General features: G+C 48.4%; 1 protein-coding gene across 2 annotated transcripts in view; it reads left to right on the plus strand.

Annotated features, from left to right (window-relative positions):
- LOC136329466 (gasdermin-C-like) overlaps positions 1-17,867 on the plus strand; it is a 123,425-nt gene extending 105,558 nt beyond the window's left edge. For both annotated transcript variants that reach the window (XM_066265664.1, XM_066265668.1), the window contains 16 exons: positions 2,434-2,545; positions 4,200-4,270; positions 4,423-4,470; positions 4,731-4,754; positions 4,839-4,860; positions 5,104-5,133; positions 5,784-5,810; positions 7,477-7,524; positions 7,838-7,879; positions 9,570-9,599; positions 9,836-9,865; positions 13,463-13,489; positions 14,326-14,462; positions 14,772-14,901; positions 15,349-15,422; positions 16,052-17,867. In XM_066265664.1, the coding sequence (XP_066121761.1) occupies positions 2,434-2,545; positions 4,200-4,270; positions 4,423-4,470; positions 4,731-4,754; positions 4,839-4,860; positions 5,104-5,133; positions 5,784-5,810; positions 7,477-7,524; positions 7,838-7,879; positions 9,570-9,599; positions 9,836-9,865; positions 13,463-13,489; positions 14,326-14,462; positions 14,772-14,901; positions 15,349-15,422; positions 16,052-16,330 (1,131 nt within the window). In that variant the 3' untranslated portion in view covers positions 16,331-17,867. The remainder of the gene's footprint in view (positions 1-2,433; positions 2,546-4,199; positions 4,271-4,422; positions 4,471-4,730; positions 4,755-4,838; positions 4,861-5,103; positions 5,134-5,783; positions 5,811-7,476; positions 7,525-7,837; positions 7,880-9,569; positions 9,600-9,835; positions 9,866-13,462; positions 13,490-14,325; positions 14,463-14,771; positions 14,902-15,348; positions 15,423-16,051) is intronic.
- Positions 17,868-19,557: the final 1,690 nt, after the last annotated feature.

The raw sequence follows: 19,557 nt of genomic DNA on the forward strand, positions 1-19,557 counted from the left end.
GATGTAACACTTATGGGTAGTGTAGTTCAAGGAGAGGAGAGAGTAAGACCGGCAGAGAGTTAATTGGCCAAATTGGAGGAGGAAAAAAAAATATCAAGAATGAAGATAAGAGAAACGAACAAATATAATAAAATGGGATAGGTTATAAAGTCTGCAGATTATTCTTGATTTTGAGAGGTTATCTTCTTGCTTTTTCTTTTCTCTCCCTCTTCCTGGTCAGTGACTCTACCCCAGGTTCTGCCCCTTTGGCACGCTCAGGTAGAAGTTTGCAGTTGATAAGTTTCTATGGCGATGTCATGTATTGTGCTTTAGTCTCGTTGGCAGTTGAGGTTCATTAGCATTTATAGACTCTGACAGTTAGAGAGTCTGTGTTCCTGGAGCCTTTCTCCTAGTCTTTCCTTCCACAATTAGTAGCCTGATAATCCAGCTATGGGGTTGCTGCTGCCTCTGCCTGGATAGTAAGAGGCTCAAAGAGCTGGCAACTCCCCACTCTATTTCCACTCAGCACAGGGCTCTGGGTAAGGCTCAGTCAGTCAGAGCTGCTAGCATAATCAGGCGGGGTTTCCGCCCACTCAAAGACCTCTGGCTCTGCCAATCTGTCCGGTAACACAGGCGGGCGCCCACTTCCGGGGTGCTTGGAGGAAACTCTTGCTCACTATCTGTGCGCACAGATCAGGATGTCCGGCCAGCAGTCTCACGCTCTGAGTGAAACCCCCAACCGCACGGAAAAGTTGCAGCGTTGGAATTGGCTCTCGCTCCGTCCCCGTGTGCGGCTTTTTCAAGGCACAGGGGCAGCCCGAGATTCCGCTTTGGCCCACACAAAGGCCCCTGACTCTGCCCCTCTGTGCGATAACACGGGCGCTCACTGCCGAGGCACTTGGAGGAATCTCTCGCTCACTATCTGAGCACGCAGACCAGGATATGAGGCCGGCCGCGTTTCCCTCTGAGTGAATCCCCTACCAGCATGGAAAAGTTCCACCGTTGGAATTAGTTCTTGCTCCCTCCCATGCGCAGCTTTCCTAGGGCGCTGGGGCTGCCCAGAGATTCCGCTTTCGGCCCACACAAAGGCCTCTGACTCTGCCTCTCTGTGGGGTAACACAGGCACCCACTCCCGGGGCTTAGGAAGAAATCTCTCGCCCACTATCTGCGCGTGCCAACCAGGAGATCGGGTAAAATGGCTGCCCCGCTTGTCTTTCTTTGGGTTTGGCGTGAGCGTTAGCTTGTATTGCACGGGTTGCCACAGGATCAGTTTTTCCTCGGCTTGGATCTCCGTGCCACAGCCTGGTTTGGCCGTTTGTGCCGCAGCCTGGATCTATTCAACCCCTTTGCCCACCTCAGTTTCTATATTCACAGATCCCAGAGAAAGCCGCCCTGTTTAGGTTAGTGAGGAAGGCGGAGCATTTCTTACTCCCTATTTCCTTCGGGGTTTGGTTATATATTTAGCCAATTTTTCGCTCGACCATACCTTCGGGTGTATTGCGAAACATCTGGAGGCTCCAAGGATAGGTTTTTCTGTTTCTGGTTGAAGATCTTGTTGAGTTTTGGGGGAGATTTATCGGTATCGCTTCCTACCTCGCCATTACTCTGACCCATTCTTTATTTCTGTTGTAGTATTTTGAATCTCTCTAGCATTTATTTTTAATTTCTTCTTAGAACTTCCATGTTTTTGCTTACATTTCTGATCTGCTCTTGTATTTTGTCTATGTTTTCCATCAGATCTCTTAGGATATTAGTCACAGTGGTTTAATATTCCCTGTCTAACAATTCCAGCGTCTATGTTATATCTGAGTCTGACTCTCAGTTTGTTGTGTCTCTTTAACCTGTTGTTTGTTGCCTTTGAATATGCCTTGTAATTAGTTGTTGTTGAAAAGCTGTATGTGTTATATGTGGTAGAAGGTACTCCAGTAGATCAGCCTCTAGTGATATGGCGGCATGATGTATGAGGAGGAAAGTATTCTGTCGTCCTTCCATAGATCCCAGTTTTTGTTTCAGTGAGCCAGTGCCCCTGGGCTGTGAGCTCACCAGAGCCTCTCAGTATCTCTCCCGCCTTGGATAGGACAGGATGGTGAGAGGGACAAGGGCTGGGTATGTCCCTGGCCCTGCATGGAGGGTAGAACAGGCTGGAGTGGGGCGTTTCCCTTTTATCTATTGCTTCTGCTCTTATACTGGGTAGGAAAATTAAACCCACATCATCAAAAAGAGAAAGGGGCTAGATATACTTGAATCTGAAAAAAATCAATCATTGCAATATCAACCTGAGATTGAGGGACGTGAAGGTAAATATGGAGAAACAGGGAAAGAGCAGGAACTAGAGATCAGGAGCTGGGTGGGTGAGAGAGGGGCTGCTGACTCCTTTCCTCATGACTTTCCAGGGGTGTTTGACATTTAAAACCACATGCATGTATGACGGTGTTACCTGGTTTCTGTCTCCAGGGTGAAGGACAGGGCGGTGGTTGCAAAGTGAGAGAGAAGAAGCTGACGGTGCCGCAGGGCTCGGTGGTGGCCTACAAGAGGAAGCAGCTGCTGGTGCAGGGGAAGCGCTGGGGTGAGAGGAAGGTCAGGGGGCAGTTGGGGACTGGGGTCTACTTCTTTGAGAAGAGACGTGATAAGGGAAAGAGCATCATCGAGCAACCTGGCTTCTCCACCTGCTCAGAGAGAGAGGCAGCATTTCTCAGCTGTCCAGGACACACACACCCCACCACCACTGCCACCTCCAAGGAGGGCCCCACTGAAATGTTGTCCTGGGGTGGGTAAAGAGATGGTGTCCTCCATGGAGAGGCAGAACTGGGGTGCCTAATGCAGGGGTGTCCTTAGTACTGGGCGAAGTGTGATTGTAATACCAACAACATCAGGTCAAGGTCTCACCACTGTCAGCACCTCACCTAGGACAGCCAGAGAGCCCTCCCGGTTACCCATAACCCTGTAATAAAGCCCATGAAATATCAGCACAATCAGGAACACACACATACACACACACACACACACACACACACACACACACTGTTCTCTACAGTATCCTTGCTGTAACATCTGGTCAAAGAAGGTTCCTGCTATCAATAACTTCCTGCCAGTGACAATAGATGGAGTGGGGTGGAACTATTCAATCTGGTGGGGTCAGTGGCTGGACTCATCATCAGAAATATGTTTTATAAGCGTTGACAAGTGGGAACTAAATGGAGTTGGATAGGAAAAGCTCATCTCTCAGCAGTGACTGCATGTCATGTTTGGTCCACTAGGGGGCACATGGGCCTTATTCCCTTGTCTGCTTCCACAATTCAAACCAAAAGGTGACTGGAAGAAATGTTTACAAAGAGGGGACCACTGCAATAAACGTTTCATTTTCATGAAATAATTTCACCCTCAATATCAAATCAGACGAGATCGGGCGCGTTCAGGGTGGTATGGCCGTAGACGCCCAGCAATATCAAATCAGAAAGAAAAATAATGTAAAGAACAGATCAATAATTTGACATAGCACTTGCTGTGTGACTTTGGAGAAGATCAGAGTCCCTCTGTCCCCATCTGACCTATGAATGGAAACGAGCCCTTCTCCCCAGAATTGAGGGACATAAATGTCAGGCAAAGTGGCTGAGCCACGTCCACCTTCACTCTCTCCAGTTCTCCTGGGTCCTTCCCATGACCTGACCACAGGGTCAGGACTCTGCCATCTCATAACCCCTCACCCGAGTGTCCTCTGCCACAGTCTGTCCCCTGACAGCCCATTTCCATAGAGAATCGTCCACACTCTGCTCCCCCCTCCCTGGCGTCCACACCTGACCCACTGCAGTCCTCCAGGGAATTTCTTGCACATGGTCGTCATCAAGCACACCTGACCACGCCCTCCTTGGAGCTCCTCCCCCTGGATACTGCAGCACCGTGATGGATGGGTCTCCTTCTATGGGGCTGCTTCCACTCTGTCTCCTTCCTTCATGGCTCCTGTCCCCTGTCACACACTTAGATCTGATATTAGCCAAGTTTCAGAACCCTGAACTTTCTCTACGTGAAATGTGAGATCGCCCAGGCAGAGGGCAGGACTGGGAGCAGACACAGGAGGGCGGGGCTTCCAGCAGGTGAGAGAAAGGGCAGCAGGAAGGACCCATGTCCTTCCCTGGTGAGGGCAGCTCTGCAGTGAGGGATTAGAGAGCATCACCGTCACCCCAGGGGCTCATTGAAAACGCAGGTTCTAGCTTCCTATTCAGGAGCCCGATTCAGAAGTCATGGAGTGAGGTCAGGGGTTCTGGGTTCCACAAGCATCTCCCGTGATTCTGAGGTGAGGGGTGCCCAGGCCACTCAGAGAGAAGCTGGGACACCTGGCCTGGAGGAGGAAGTGTGTGTGTGTGTGTGTGGGGGACAGAAGCGGGGATTTGAGAGACTCCTGCAGGGATAAACTGGGCTCTGATGACCGGGCTTCTTCCCACCCAGGCATTGTTCACTTCGCAGAAGATGAAAAGCAGACAACCTTTTCAGATGGTGAGTTTGGCAGGTTTTCTGCCCCTGATGAGCTTTGGCCCCCTTGGACACCCATAGAAAGCCTGCTGGGGGCTCTGCCCTATAATACCTAATGTAAAACTTCCCCAGCTGGGCTTCTGGCCACAGGAAGAGCACCTGTCTCCTCTGAGTACTGGGATAGGAGTGTGTGTGTGTGTGTGTGTGTGTGTGTGTGTAGGTGTGTGTGTTTGCAGAATACAAGCTGAGCTTTTGTGAGTGATCACTTCTGTTTCTCTTTCTAGACAATGATCCAATACTCGTCCAAAGTAAGTGTTTAACTAAAGAGCCAGAAATGTGGATGTGATCCCTTTATGAGGCCCCTGAGTGATCACTTCTGTTTCTCTTTCTAGCCAATGGTACAAATGAGAGAAGGTGTGCACGTGAGTGGATAACTAAAGAGCCAGAAATGTGGGATATGGTCCCTCCACGAGGCCCCATTTAGCACAAAAGTCGCCCACATGTTTGCCTCTTGCCTTCAGTGGAGCCACTGGGCTCTGGTCCCACAGGCAAAGGCCGTGGTGGATGAGAAGGAGGGTTGGAGAGTTGGGAGATGGTGGAGAAACCTAGAGTGTTCAGGGAGTAACCCTAGGGTGGGGAATTTTGTTTCTCTTCTAGGCATAATTAGAATGTCAAGGCACTCAGCAGGTGAGTGTGCGTTCACTGGGGTGGGGGTTGGATCCTAAGTGTTCTCATCTGGAGAGCGGGGCAGAGTGCCCCTGACTTGGCTACTATGGCCCTGGGGCCTGACCATAATTTCTGTGGGACGAGAGTTTTCAAGGAGCATCAGGAAGGGTCGGGAATGTTTGGGGAGGTGGAGGGAGGGACTAGGATGGAGCAGGAAGAAGGTACCTTATTTTCCCATGTATAAGACACACCTTTTTGGAAAAATTTGGGGTCTCAAAACTGGGTGCATCTTATTCAGTGGTTGTAGATTTTCTTTTTACTTGCATTTCCTGCTTTTTTGGGCTTGTTTTTGCACTCATGGTTGAAGGCAGTGATTTGTAATCAGACACAGGTGAGGACAAGCTCATGGATGGGAGTTTTGACAGTGATAAGGAGTTGTATGAATTTTATGATGAATAAAACATGAGTTCAATAACTTTATGTAATACATTTTTTTCTTCAAGTGTTGGCCCCCAAATTAGGACGCATCATATACATGAGAGTGTCTTATAGATGGGGAAGCACGGTAATAAAGAGGGACGAGGCAGTAGAGGGCAGAGTCCTCAGACGTGTCTGTAAAGCAAATCCGGGGGATGAGGAAAGAAGGTGACCACTTGTCTTTCTGTTTCTAGAAAAAACGTGGGGCCACAGATTGCTACGTAAGTTTTTACTAAGAGGCACCGAGCATGATGGGTAGGAAACGGCAAAGCTCAGAACGCAAATTGAAGGTGTCCAAGCATCTCAGAAAATTGAGCTTTACTTTCAGATAGACACTTTGATCCGCCCCACTTTTCTTTCATTCATTCATTCATTCATTCATTCATTCATTCATTCATTCATTCATTCATGGATGCATGCAACAAGCAGCTCAGGGTCACTGGTACTCCCAACCCAAATGTTGAGTCCCAGGTGAGGTCAGATTGAAACAGCTGGAGTCCAGCTCTTCAGAGATCAAAAGATGTCCTCACTAGATATGACAACCCCTTTCCTCTCTCTTTCTTTCTCTCTTTGTCACATAAACACACACACAGTTCCCAATAAAATCCTCTCTGAAACCTCTTGTTAGTGACAGTGGATAGAATGAGGCTTAACTCTTCAATCTTGTGGGGTCAGTGGTTACACTCCATCTTCAAATATATGTTTTATATATGTTGACAAGTGAGAACTAAATGGAGTTAGACTCAAAAGGCTCACCTCTCAGCAGTGTCTGCAGGTCATGTCCTGACCAGTAGGGGGCGTGTGGAACTGTCTGTTTCCATAATTCGGACCTAAGGGTGACTGGAAGGAACCTTACAAAGAGGGCCGGGTGCAGTAAACCTCACACTTCCGTGAACTAATTTCATTCTCATAAGAAATTGGAGAGAAAAATACTGTAAAGAACAGGTCAATAAATTGCCGTAGCGCTTGCTGTGTAACTTTGGAGAAGATCAGAATTCCTCTCTCCCCATCTGATCTATGAATGGAAATAAGCTCTTCTCCCCAGAGCTGAGGGACATAAATGTCAGGCAAAGTGGCTGAGCCACATCCACCTTCACTCTCTCCAGTTCTCCTGGGTCCTTCCCATGACCTGACCACAGGGTCAGGACTCTGCCATCTCATAACCCCTCACCCGAGTGTCCTCTTCCCACAGTCTGTCCCCTGACAGCCCACTTCCATAGAGAATCGTCCACACTCTGCTCCCCCCTCCCTGGCGTCCACACCTGACCCACTGCAGTCTGTCCTCCAGGGAATTTTCTGCACGTGGTCATCATCAAGCACACCTGACCACGCCCTCCTTGGAGCTCCTCCCCCTGGATACTGCAGCACCGTGATGGATGGGTCTCCTTCTATGGGGCTGCTTCCACTCTGTCTCCTTCCTTCATGGCTCCTGTCCCCTGTCAAACACTTAGATCTGATATTAGCCAAGTTTCAGAACCCTGAACTTTCTCTACGTGAAATGTGAGATCGCCCAGGGAGAGGGCAGGACTGGGAGCAGACACAGGAGGGCGGGGCTTCCAGCAGGTGAGAGAAAGGGCAGCAGGAAGGACCCATGTCCTTCCCTGGTGAGGGCAGCTCTGCAGTGAGGGATTAGAGAGCATCACTGTCACCCTAGGGGCTTATTGAAAATGCAGGTTCTAGCTTCCTATTCAGTAGCCTGATTCAGAAGTCATGGAGTGAGGTCAGGGGTTCTGGGTTCCACAAGCATCCCCGATGATTCTAATTCAAGGAGTCCCCAGGCCACCCCGAGAGGAGCTGGGACACCTGTTTTGGAGGAGGTCTTAGAGGCTGGAGGAGGGACCAGCAAGAATAAACGGGGTTCTGCTGACCTGGATTTTTTCCACCCAGGCATTCTTCGCATTCGAGGACGAAATATGAGGAAAATATCTTCAGCAGGTGAGTTGAGCAGGTTCTCTACTTAAACCTCAGGCCCCACTCAGCTCTGACCCCCTGGAAACCCCCATCAGCTGGGGGCTCATCCAAGACAGACCCAGAGATAAACCTTCCCCAGCCAGGCTCCTCCAGCAAGTCCTTGTTTCCCCTGGTGTGACACAGACACAGGCATCTGGTCACAGGGAAAGCACTTACCTCTTTTGAGTCCTGGGTTAGAAGTGTGTGTGTGTGTGTGTGTGTGTGTGTGCGCGCGCGCACGTGTGAGTGCAGCGGAGACTGAACCATTGTGAATGATTAATTTGGTTTCTCTTTCCAGGGTACAGGCCCAACTCACTGAAGAATATACTTCCCTTTAGAGGTAAAATATATATGTACACAATCATTTGTTTGATGGTTAGAAAGTTTATTGATGAAATTCTTATTAGCAGCACAGAAACAGCTGCCTCAGGGAGCTGCACTCTTGTCTAAGGAGGCAGGCGTGCCCTGCGGCCCTGAGGCCAGCATGGGCTCCATTGTGCTCCCCGAGTGAGCGGGTAACTTTAGAACCAGGAACTTGGGAGGTAGTCCCTTCATTTTGCACAACTGAAACCCCACATGGTTGCCTTGGTGTCCTCACCCTAGCTGATGGTCTCTGGTCCCCTTTGCCAAGGGCAGGGGTGGATAGAGAAGAGGAGCAGAGAATAGGGTCAGAATGTAGAGAAACCAAGTGTTCAGAGACTCACTCTTTGTGGAGAATTTCATTTCTCTTCCAGACAGCACAAGACTTTCAATCCACCCAAGGGTTGTGTGCATTTGCTGGGGTTGGGGCGGGCTCCTGATTGTCCTCATCCAGTGAGCAGGCCACCTTTGCTACCATGGCCCCGGTCAGGCCATAGTTTCTGTGAGTTAGGAAAGTTTAAAGAGGGTCGGAACGGGTCAGAAAAGGTCAGGGAATGTTGCGAGGTGACAGTATGGATCACGAAGGGTGAGAAGGGAGGGAAGGACCAGGATGGAGCAGGAGGAGGTTTAGAAAAAGGTGGACACAACCCTTGGAAGTATCTCTAAAGCAAAGTCAGAGGATGAGAAAGTTAGTCTTTCTCCATCAGAATTAATGAATGGACTCCTTTCTCAAGGTAAGTATTTCCTGAGAGGGACCGTGAGGGCTGCTGGGTAGGAAATGGCAAAGCTCAGAACCCAAATTGGAGGTTTTCAAGCAACCCACAAAACTGAGCTTTACTTCCAGATTCTCACTTTGGTCAGCCCCACTTTTCCTTCCTTCCTTCCTTCCTTCCTTCCTTCCTTCCTTCCTTCCTTCCTTCCTTCCTTCCTTCCTTCCTTCCTTCCTTCCTTCCCTCCCTCCCTCCCTCCCCTCCCCTCCCCTCCCCTCCCTCCCTCCCTCCCTCCCTCCCTCCCTCCCTCCCTTCCTTCCTTCCTTCCTTCCTTCCTTCCTTCCTTCCTTCCTTCCTTCCTTCCTTCCTTCCTTCTTTCCTTCCTTCATGGATACATGCAACAACCCGCTCAAGGTCCTTGGCCCCTCCCTGCCCAAATGTTGAGTCCCAGGTGAGGTCAGCCTGCAAAATCTATTGAGGAAGGTGGGAGGGGTCCTGCTGCCAATAATCTTCTGCCAGTGACAGTAGATAGAATGCGGGTGAACTCTCAGTCTAGTGGGGTCAGTGGCTCCTCTCAATCTTTCAAAATATGTTTATGTGTTGACAAGGGTGAACTAAATGGAGTTAGACTCTAGGCAACCTCTCAGCAGTGTCTGCACATCATGTCCTGACCACTAGGGGGTGCATGGAACTTGTCTGTTTCCACAATTTGGTCCTAAGGGTGACTGGAAAGAACCTTTAGAAAGAGGGACCCAGAGCACAGGTAAATGTTCCCTATCTGGGATCCTCCAGCCAGTTCTCGTCTCCCTTGCTGTGACTGAGACACAGGCCCCTGGTCGGACGGAAAGCCACTATCTGCTTTGAGTACTGCGATAGAAGTGTGTGTGCGCATGTGCACATGGCAGGTGGGGAAGTGGAAACTAAGCCATTGTGAGTGAGCACTTCTGTTTCTCTCTCCAGGGCAACAGGCAGAGGAATGTCTCTCTCCAAGTAAGTGGGTGACTTTAGAGCCAGGAACGTGGAACGTGTTCCCTCTATGAAGCCCCAGTTGGCGCAACTGAAATGTCGCGTGACTGCCTTCACCATCCTCAGCTGAGCACTGGGCTCTGGCAGCCCAGGCAGAGGGTCAGGGTGGATGGCAGAGACCGGGTCGGGAGTAGGACTGACTGCAGGGAAATGGAAAGTCTTCAGGGACACACTCTCAGGGAATTCCACTTCTCTTCTAGGTTTCCAAAATCTCTCCTTCCACCCAAGAGGTGAGTGTGTTTGCTGGGGTTGGGGGTGGTGCTAACTGCCCTCATCTGGGCAGCAGCGCAGAGTGCCCCTGCCTGTGCCACTGTGGCCCCTGAGCCTGCATAGTTCCTACGGGATGGGAAGGGTCAGAAGGGTGGAATGGGTCGGCAAGTGTCGGGAGGAGACAGGAAAGTCCGGAAGGGTTGAGAAGAGATGAGAATGGTCTAGAACATGGGTTGGGAACCTATGGCTCGCGAGCCAGATGTGGCTCTTTGGTTGGCTGCATCTGGCTTGCAAACAAATCTTTAAAAAAAATAATAATGTTAAAAATATAAAACATTCTCATGTATTACAATCCATTCATTTCCTACCGCTCATGTTCATGGTTGCAGGTGGCTGGAACTAATCACAGCTGTCCTCTGGGACAACACCAAATTTTTATTGGATAGTGCATAACATACACGGGTCATTGTGAGGTCAGAAAGTAAACTTCCCTCCTTTTAATCAAGTAGTCAGCTAGCTAATTGCAGAAACCCTTCTGACGAAGAAGATGGCTAAAAAAAAAAAAAAGGTGAGGATTATCGTACTTTTCAGCAGGAATGGACAGAGGGATTTGCCTTTGTGGAGAGAGTAGGTTCTGCAGTGTGGCTAATATGCATGATAAAATTGCATCGATGAAACGGTCAAATATAAAGCAGCACTTCAACACACGCCATACTACATTTGCATTGAAATATTCAGTGTGGGACAGCAGGAAGAAAGCATGTCAAGAGCTATTGTGCAGAGTATAAGCTAGTCAGCAGCAACTCTATGTTTGGACCCAACAAGGTGACTGGAATTCGTCTAGCTTTGCTGGTGCTTTAGCAATTGTGAGAAATGGAAAGCCATTCACAGATGGGGAGTATGCCAAAACATTCATGCTTGATGTTGCCAATGAACTTTTTTTAAAAAAAATTTATTTTATTTTATTTATTCATTTTAGAGAGGAGAAAGAGGGAGAGAGAGAGAGAGAGAGAGAGAGAGAGAGAGAGAGAAAGAGGAGAGAGAGACAGGGGGAGGAGCTGGAAGCATCAACTCCCATATGTGCCTTGACCAGGCAAACCCAGGGTTTTGAACTGGTGACCTCAGCATTTCCAGGTTGACACTTTATCCACTGCGCCAACACAGGTTAGGCCTTTAAATTATTTTTATTTATTTATTCATTTTAGAGAAGAGAGAGAGAAAGAGAGAGAGAGAGAGAGAGAGAGAGAGAAGTGGGGAGGAGCAGGAAGCATCAACTCCCATATGTGCCTTGACCAGGCAAGCCCAGGGTTTTGAATTGGTGACCTCAGCATTCCAGGTCAACGCTTTATTCACCGCACCACCACAGGTCGATGTTGCCAATGAACTTTTTGACAACTTTTCAGATTAAGACAAGATAATCAAACAAATAAAAGACATGCCTCTGTCAGCAAGAACTGTTTACGATCATACCATCATGATGGCAAATCAAATTGAGGCAACATAAGTGAAGGACATAAATGCAGCACCATTCTTTTCTCTCACTTTGGATGAGTCAACAGACATAAGCCATTTATCCCAGTTCAACATGATTGCAAGGTATGCTGTCGGTGACACACTACATGAGGAAAGTCTTGTTGTTTTGCCTATGAAAGAGACAATAAGAGGGGAGGATTTATTCAAGTCTTTCACTGAGTTCACTAAAGAAAATAATCTACCGATGGATAAACTTATTTTGGTGTGTACTGATGGTGCTCCGTGCATGGTGGGGAAAAACAGAGGATTTGTAGGGCTTCTTTGTGAACATGAAAAGAGACCCATCCTAAGTTTTCACTGCATCCTACATCAGGAGGCACTTTGTGCTCAGATGTCTGGTAAGCAGCTTGGTGAGGTGATGTCGCTGGTCATTCAGGTGGTCAACTTTATTGTTGCCTGAGCTTTAAATGATCGCCAGTTTAAAACACTGCTGGATGAAGTTGGGAATAATTATCCTGGTCTGCTTCTGCACAGCAATGTGCATTGGTTATCAAGAGGGAAGGTGCTCAGCCATTTTGCAGCTTGTCTAAGTGAAATCCTGACTTTTCTTGAAATGAAAAACGTCAAGCATCCTGAGTTAGCTCACACTGAGTGGCTCCTGAAGTTCTACTATCTCGTGGACATGACTGAACTTCTGAACCAGCTCAATGTGAAAATGCGAGGCGTTGGAAATACAGTCTTATCCCTTCAACAAGCAATGTTTGCATTTGAAAACAAGCTGGAACTCTTCATCACCGACATTGAAACAGGTCGTTTACTACACTTTGAAAAACTGAGAGAGTTTAAAGATGCATGCACAGCAAGTGACCCTGCTCAACATCTTGATCCTTCACATCTAATCTCCTGCAGTCATTCAAAGCACACTTTGGAGAATTTCCTGAGCGCACTCGTCTTTTTAAGTTCATCACCCAATCACACGAGTATGCAGTGGACAGCGCCGACCTGAGTTACATCCCCAGTGTCTCCGTCAGAGATTTTGAGCTACAAGCTGCTGACCTGAAGGCCTCAGACATGTGGGTGAGTAAGTTCAAGTCACTGGATGAAGATTTGGAAAGACTTGCACGACAGCAAGCAGAGTTGGTGAGCAAACACAAGTGGGGAGAAATGAAAAAACTTCAACCCATGGACCAGCTGATTGTCAAAACTTGGAACGTGCTTCCCGTCACATACCACACACTGCAGTGTGTGAGTATTGCTGTACTGACAATTTTGGCTCTATGTATGCATGTGAGCGGTCTTTCTCACATCTAAAGAATGTTAAGACCAACCTACGATCATGTTTAACGGGTGGAAGTCTCAACACCTGCATGAAGCTTCACCTCACCATGTATCAACCAGACTACAAAGCCATCAACAAAACCATGCAGCACCAGAAGTTGCATTAATGGTAAGAAGTACATCATTCATCATTGGTTAGTAATGGCATAACAACGTTATGAAAAAGAATTCAGAGACTTATTGTACTTTAAACGTGTTGGTCTTGCCTGACCTGGCAGTGGCGCAGTGGATAGAGCATTGGACTGGGATGCGGAAGACCCAAGTTTGAGACCCCGAGGTTGCCAGCTTTAGTGTGGGCTCATTTGGTTTGAGCAAAGCTCACCAGCTTGGACCCAATGTCTTTGGCTCAAGCAAGGGGTTACTCAGTCTACTGAAGGCCCACGGTCAAGGCACATATGAGAAAGCAATCAGTGAACAATTAAGGTGTCGCAACAAAAAACTAATGATTAATGCTTCTCATCTCCATTCCTGTCTGTCTGTCCCTATCTATCCCTCTCTCTGTCTCTGTAAAAAAAAAGTGTTGGTCTTACATAAAATGCACACATTTACTTGTATTTCGTGTTGAACATATTGTATGGCTCTCATGGAATTACGTTTTAAAATATGTGACGTTCATGGCTCTCTCATCCAAAAAGGTTCCCAGCCCCTGGTCTAGAAGGTACAGGAGGGACGAAAGATGGTCCGGGATGGAGCAGGAAGAGGTTAACCAAGAGGGAGAAGGCTGTATGGGCAGAAACCTCGGAAGTGATTCTAAAGCAAATTTAGGGATAAGCGAGGGACATGCCCACTTGCCTTTCTCTTTCTAGAGAGAACACCGGAACCTGTCTGTCTAGGTGAGTGTTTACTAAGGGGACCTGAGGGCTGCTGGGTAGGACACAGCACAGCTCAGACCCAGATGAGAGATGTCCAAGCATCTCAGAACACTGAGCTTCACTCCCAAGTTACACCTTAGTCAGCCCCACTTTCCTTTCATTCATTCATACATTTGTTTGTTCATTTAATCATTTCATTTGTTCACTTGTTTATTAGTAGTCTTATAACTAATGTCATTGAGGATCCAATAGGCCACCAGTCCTATGCTGGGCACTGGGGATAGCGCCATGATGAACTGAAATGCCTTCTGCCTGGTGCTTCCCTTAGGGACTTCTCACTCTCAGAATATCACCTTGCTGTCACCTCTGGTGTCCTAGCAGAAGCAGAGAGCCCCCAACATTTACTCCTTGCTTAATTCTTTGTAGACCCTGAAGATACAGTCACAACTGCATGTAGTAACAAGCACTTTATGTCTGTAAATTTATATAAATGTCGTGACAGCCTCATGTTCTAGTCCATGCTGCACTCCCCAGCATTCTCACCTCTGCCATCCCATAGAGTCCGTAGTGTTTCAGACGTGTCCCAGAAATGAGCACTGGGCTGGTTTCTCTTTGTTCCCGTGAGCCTTTCCCAGAGCCCCCTCTCTCCTCCTGCATCCCCCCCACTCACTCAGCTGAGATGTTCCGTGTCTCCAGCCAATCACGACAGCTCCACCCCAGAGCTCCAATGTGCCGTCTACAGAGATGCTTTGGGTCAGCAGCTTAAAGGGAAGAGGCATTTTGCTCGTGTTGTTGGGAAAGGTGTTCTAATCTAAGGATTGTCTCTGCTTTCTGGTTGGCATTAATGCTGAGGGCAGGTTTCAAGGATCTACAAAAGGAGGTTTTCATGACAATGGAAGGGGCTCAGCTCTCAAAGGACACTCAAGACACTGTGTTCTCCAATATCCGGGTCATGCTTGGGGACCGGGAGGCTCTTCAGGACCTCATGGACAGGGTGAGGGGTCCCTCTGCCACCCGAGGGTGATCAAAGTTGTAAATGGGGGGTGTTGTGGAGATCTGGCTGCCAGGATGTATGGGGAAGGGAGAATGGGGTAACCTTAAGGGAGTGACAGATGTCTGAGATCGGGGACTATGTCCCTATGTCCCATGAACAGGGCAGAGAGTACTGCTTTATTTACTAAGGGTGTTCTGAATCCCCTGGGCATGCATAGAGCCATTATCCCTTACTCCTTGGTTAATCACTTAACACACAGAATTACAGGATGTTATTATTCTCATCATTAATAATACCCATATCTCTTAGCTTGAAGAGGACTCCTTGGGTCATTTGAGTGGCCCTGGTCGCACCATCCTAAATGAACTGCAAAATGACTCAAGATGTCATTATATTTTCTCTGAGAACCTCATCCTTTACCTGCTTGAAGCCATAATGGGTGAGTATGATTTGGAGGAAGAATGGGGGAGTCATATGCTTTGTCTCACAGAGCCCTCAAAAGGGTGGCAATTGATGCCACCTTATGTAAACCCTTCAAACGTTGTGACCTTGCACCCTCACAGCACAACCTGGCCCAGGTCAGGAGGGCCCAGGGGACAAACTTGCCATGTGACACAGGCCTGAGATCTGGGGAGACTGTCCCCGCTCCCAGCAGCGTACCACTGGGGTGATGCACCCAGGCTGTGGCCCAGGACCCACCCTCTGCCCGTGTTCTGTGGCGTCCTGGGCACAATCCCAAGAGCAGGAGGATTTCCAGGGCAGGAACTGGACCTTCAATTCTAATGCGTTTTATTCCTGTGCCTTGGAGTTTGCCTCTTAAGGGTCTCTCAGTTCATGTAGGGAGAGGGTCATCTGACTCTTTCCACAAATGTCCCCCTGTCCCCAGTGCTGAGTGACATCCAACATGGTCTGCTGGCCTATTCCATGGAGAAGGAGATCCTCCCCCAGCAGCGGGACCTGGTGAGATTCCCCGGGGCAGCGTCCCGGGAAGAGGGGAGGGAACCAGAGGGAAGAGTGATTCTGAGAGAAGGGGCAGGACTGAGGTGTCTGCTGGGAGGGAGCTGAGACCCCGCGTGGCCCCCAGGAAATGGAGCTGTACCTCCCTCTAGAGCCGGCCAGTGCACATGTCTATCTTGAGAAGGTCTGAGTTTTCATGGTGACCCCTGCAGATGACACTACGTTCAGGCCTAAAATAGCTGTGTGAGAATACAGGTTTGGGGACTCATGGGATATGAGTTATAGTCCTGTTCTATTCACGTGGTTACCATGTACAAATTACATGTACTCGCTCTCCAGGTGTGAATATCTAAGTACACGTGTACGTATAGACATATGTGTATACATGAGAGTACACATATACAGTTTCAAACAAAGGTAAATGTTCGTGTCACTATCTAGTGGCTGAGGGAAGAGTGCTCAAGGGTTTCCAGTAACGTGTTCATGTCACACTGATCCCAAGGCAGGACCAGGCTGTGACTGCAAAGCTCCTGTCCCTGTAGTGTCCCTGCATGACCCCTGGCTCTTGGGACCGAAGGTTCTCTCTTCCTGACCTCAGAGACTGACCTGTCACGTGTCACTGTTTCTTCAAGGTGCGGAGCATCCTGGAGCCCAACTTCCTATGCTCTGGGAGCGTCCCCTTCACCCTCAACTCTGAGCTCCTGGCCCCGCTCCAGGGGGAGAGTTTGTCCATAACCTATGGCCTGCTGGCCGAGTGTGGCCTGAAGATGGAGCTGAACAGCCCCATGTCAGCCTGGGAGCCGGAAGCCAAGGAGCCCCTGTGCGCCCTGTATGGGGCCCTCTGCATTCTGCAGCATCTGGCTGAGGCCTCAGCGCCCCCTGGTGGGCAGGACTGGGAGTTTGTCCTGTGAGACAGGCTTCAGTCCTGGTCCTGTCTTTTGTTGTCAACACCTCCAAGCTGTTCTCTGTATCTTCATAAGTCTGGGGTGTTTTAAATAATTCTTATATAAGTGATATACAGACTTTGTGTTTGTCTGTTTGACTTACTTCACTTGGTTGAAGGCCTTTTAAGTTTTTCCATGTTGTCACAAAGGGCAGGAGAGTGGCTGCTGGGTGGGGGAAGGATGGGAGGAGGCACGCGTGGACGTAGGAAGAACACTGAAGCAGTTTCTCTCATTGTCCAGGCCCTCCGTGGTATTTTTTAAAAGGTAGGAGCTTGAAAGGTGGATATATTTAATTCTAGTTTAGTAGATGTGAGGAATCCATGATATAAATGTGCACATATATGAACTCTATTGATATGTATATAGGATCATCTATTGATTGGAAACGATAGGCAATATTTTCTCCTGAATTTCCAGTTTATGCCAGAAGGTGGCAGCACCATCACAGCAGGAAGCCTGGTGGTGAAAGGCAGTCTCCTCTCTCCAGTCTCTGCTCTCCTGCCTCCCCTCCCCCATTTCTCCTCTCCTCCCTCTTTAATTTTTTCCCCTAATGAGAGATGAGTTCTCAGTTGCCCTAAGCTGGGCTTCTCAGCCTGTCCCTGTCTCCATTGTCCTACTTTGGGGACACCAAGGCCTTGTGTTCCTTTTACAGGCGGCTCTCCCACCCCAGTAAGAGAAACCAGTTATGCACATTCTAACAGCACTTTTTGGATAATTCTTAGTGGTTACTGGTTTGACAATTCTGCTGGCCAATGGTTCTTTGTTAAAAAGTGCCTGTCTTTTATTTATTTATTTTTTACTGGTGAATTATGCCCCTGTTTCTGGATGAGACTGTATGTACATAGAGGTGTCCATAAAAGATTAATGGCCAACTTGTCACTGAATGAGTTGACACCGTTGATCACTGAGTGCACACAAGATGCGAGGCTCTGGGTATGCAAGAGTGAACAGACACCCTCCCGTGTAATGTTAATAGCTGTAATCTTGACAAAGGTGGAAGAAGATTGTTATCTATCACTTAACAAATCACCCCCGAATGTGGCTTCAAACAGCAAACATTTGATTTACGTTGCCCTGTTCCTGTGGGTCCAGAACTGGGGAGCGGCCACAGCTGGGTGGTGCAGGATCGGGGTCTCTCATGGGACTGCAGTCTGACGTTGGCAGAGGCCACAGTCGTCAGAAGACTGACCGGAAACTGGAGAATCTGTTTTGAGTTTGGTTCTCTGACATGGCTGTTGGCGGGGGCATCATTTAGTTCCTTATCCACAGATGGTTTGAGTGTCCTCATGACATGGGCAGTAGCTTCCCCCAGAGTGAATGACAAAAGAGAAAGGGGGACATAGAGTGTGGGAGAGGGAGGGGAAAGCGTCGATGTCTCTTATGATGTAGTCACACACGGTGAATTCTGCCAAATTGTATTTGTTAGACGTTATCACTGAGCCCAAGTCCCACTCACGTTTCATCTCTTGAATAAAGGAAAACTTACAGATTTATTTTAAAACCACTATATAGATGTCTGTCTTTGTTTTATCCATCAGGAATCCTCAGGTTGCAAAAGCAGGTCCTTGTGCGCACATATTCACTTACACATTTGTTCATTATCTGTCTTTTCGTTCGTTCATTCATTCATTCATTCATTCATTCATTCAACAAGTACTAACCGAGCGCCCACTACTTGCCCAGAATCTCGGCATTGAAACACCCTCTCTGTTTCTTCACTGGGACTCTGGAAAGAGTGAAAGATCCTTACAGCTTCCTTGAGACTTTGTACGGCTTTGTCCCAGAGTAACAAGGAGATCACCTCTGGAAGGTGAGTAAGGCTGCACTGCACCCAGTCACACAGTGAGGGAGCAAGTGTACTTGATTCAAGTGCATGTAAGTCCCCTTTTATTTTGGAAATTCTTTTGCTTTTGTAATGGTCGCCTAGCACCCAGAGTTTTGCTCAGTTCACACCAGGAGTGTTGGAGCAGAATTGCTCAAAAACATTAAAACCCACTGGTTTATCTGAGCAGCAGAGAAACAGCTGGAAGCTGAGCCCCATTGGCCACCCGGTATTGGCGGAGGGGCGGCGTCCAGGTGGGAAGACCCTGGGGGAGCCATGTTAGCCTGGGGTGGGGGAGGGATGAGCACACGTGGCCCTCATTTCTCCTTGCAGACCGCTAAGAGTGACAGGGTTCACACCTAAGTAAGGATAAAGTTTGTTTCCACAGTGTCCTTGTCACATGCTCCAGCAGCACGTGGTTGCGATGAAGTGACGTAGGGAGTGGAACGCGGCTTGTTTTCTGGTGATTCCCTCACACGTGTGAGCAGTCCAGTGTCATGATTAGAAACTGTACGTTCTGATGATGTTGGCACATAGATAATTAAAATCCAGCTACTACCTCAAATGTGCCCAAGCCCAAAACAAGAGAATCTGATTAGAAGAACACTTTCCTATATGTTCTGAAATAGTAAATTAATCCAAGAAAACATTCCTGAGCACATGCTCTGTGAAAGGTCCTGGATTAAGTGCTACTGACGTGCAAGAAACAATGAGTTTGCCCCTGTCCCTCTTCACTCAATCAATAAATATTTATAAAGGGTGCAGTTTGCCAGGTACTCGGCTAGACACTGGGGAGTAGACATACTGTAAATAAAACTGATACATCCCAGTTCTCATAGCATCCCCTTCTTTGGGGCTCATGGGAACAGGGCAGAGAGAAATCTCACACAGTCTCCTGGGGACGGGGAAGGGAGACGGCACCCCGATAGGTGGGTAGGATTTGAACAGCCAGGCAGGACCCCCAGAGCCTCCCGAACCCTCATTTCTGGGAGCTTGCTGTTGTGCGATCTGCGATGTGTGGATTCTTATGTAAGGGACTGGTTGAGTGGCCTTAGCAGCTCAAGGAGTGCCCCTGGGCCACAGGAGCTGAAACAAGAGCAAAAGTCTCCCCACTGCTGGCTGTGACTGTGTCATGAAAGTTCACCAGTTTCCAAGTCCCTCCCTCTCAGTCAGGGAGGGCCATGCAATTTCTCACTGTGCTTCCAAACTGCCATTTCCTAACAGGGCAGGGCCCCAGGTGGGGAGTCACTGAAGGCTTGTGACATGGGGGTGGGGAGAAGACATGATCAGAGGTGTCTCTAACATAAATTTACTGACAGGGAATAAATAGAGTTCACTGCAGCAGTGAAATTGGATAAAGGAATAGAATTAA

The sequence above is a fragment of the Saccopteryx bilineata genome, chromosome 3, assembly GCF_036850765.1.
Source record: "Saccopteryx bilineata isolate mSacBil1 chromosome 3, mSacBil1_pri_phased_curated, whole genome shotgun sequence".
Classification (NCBI taxonomy): domain Eukaryota; kingdom Metazoa; phylum Chordata; class Mammalia; order Chiroptera; family Emballonuridae; genus Saccopteryx; species Saccopteryx bilineata.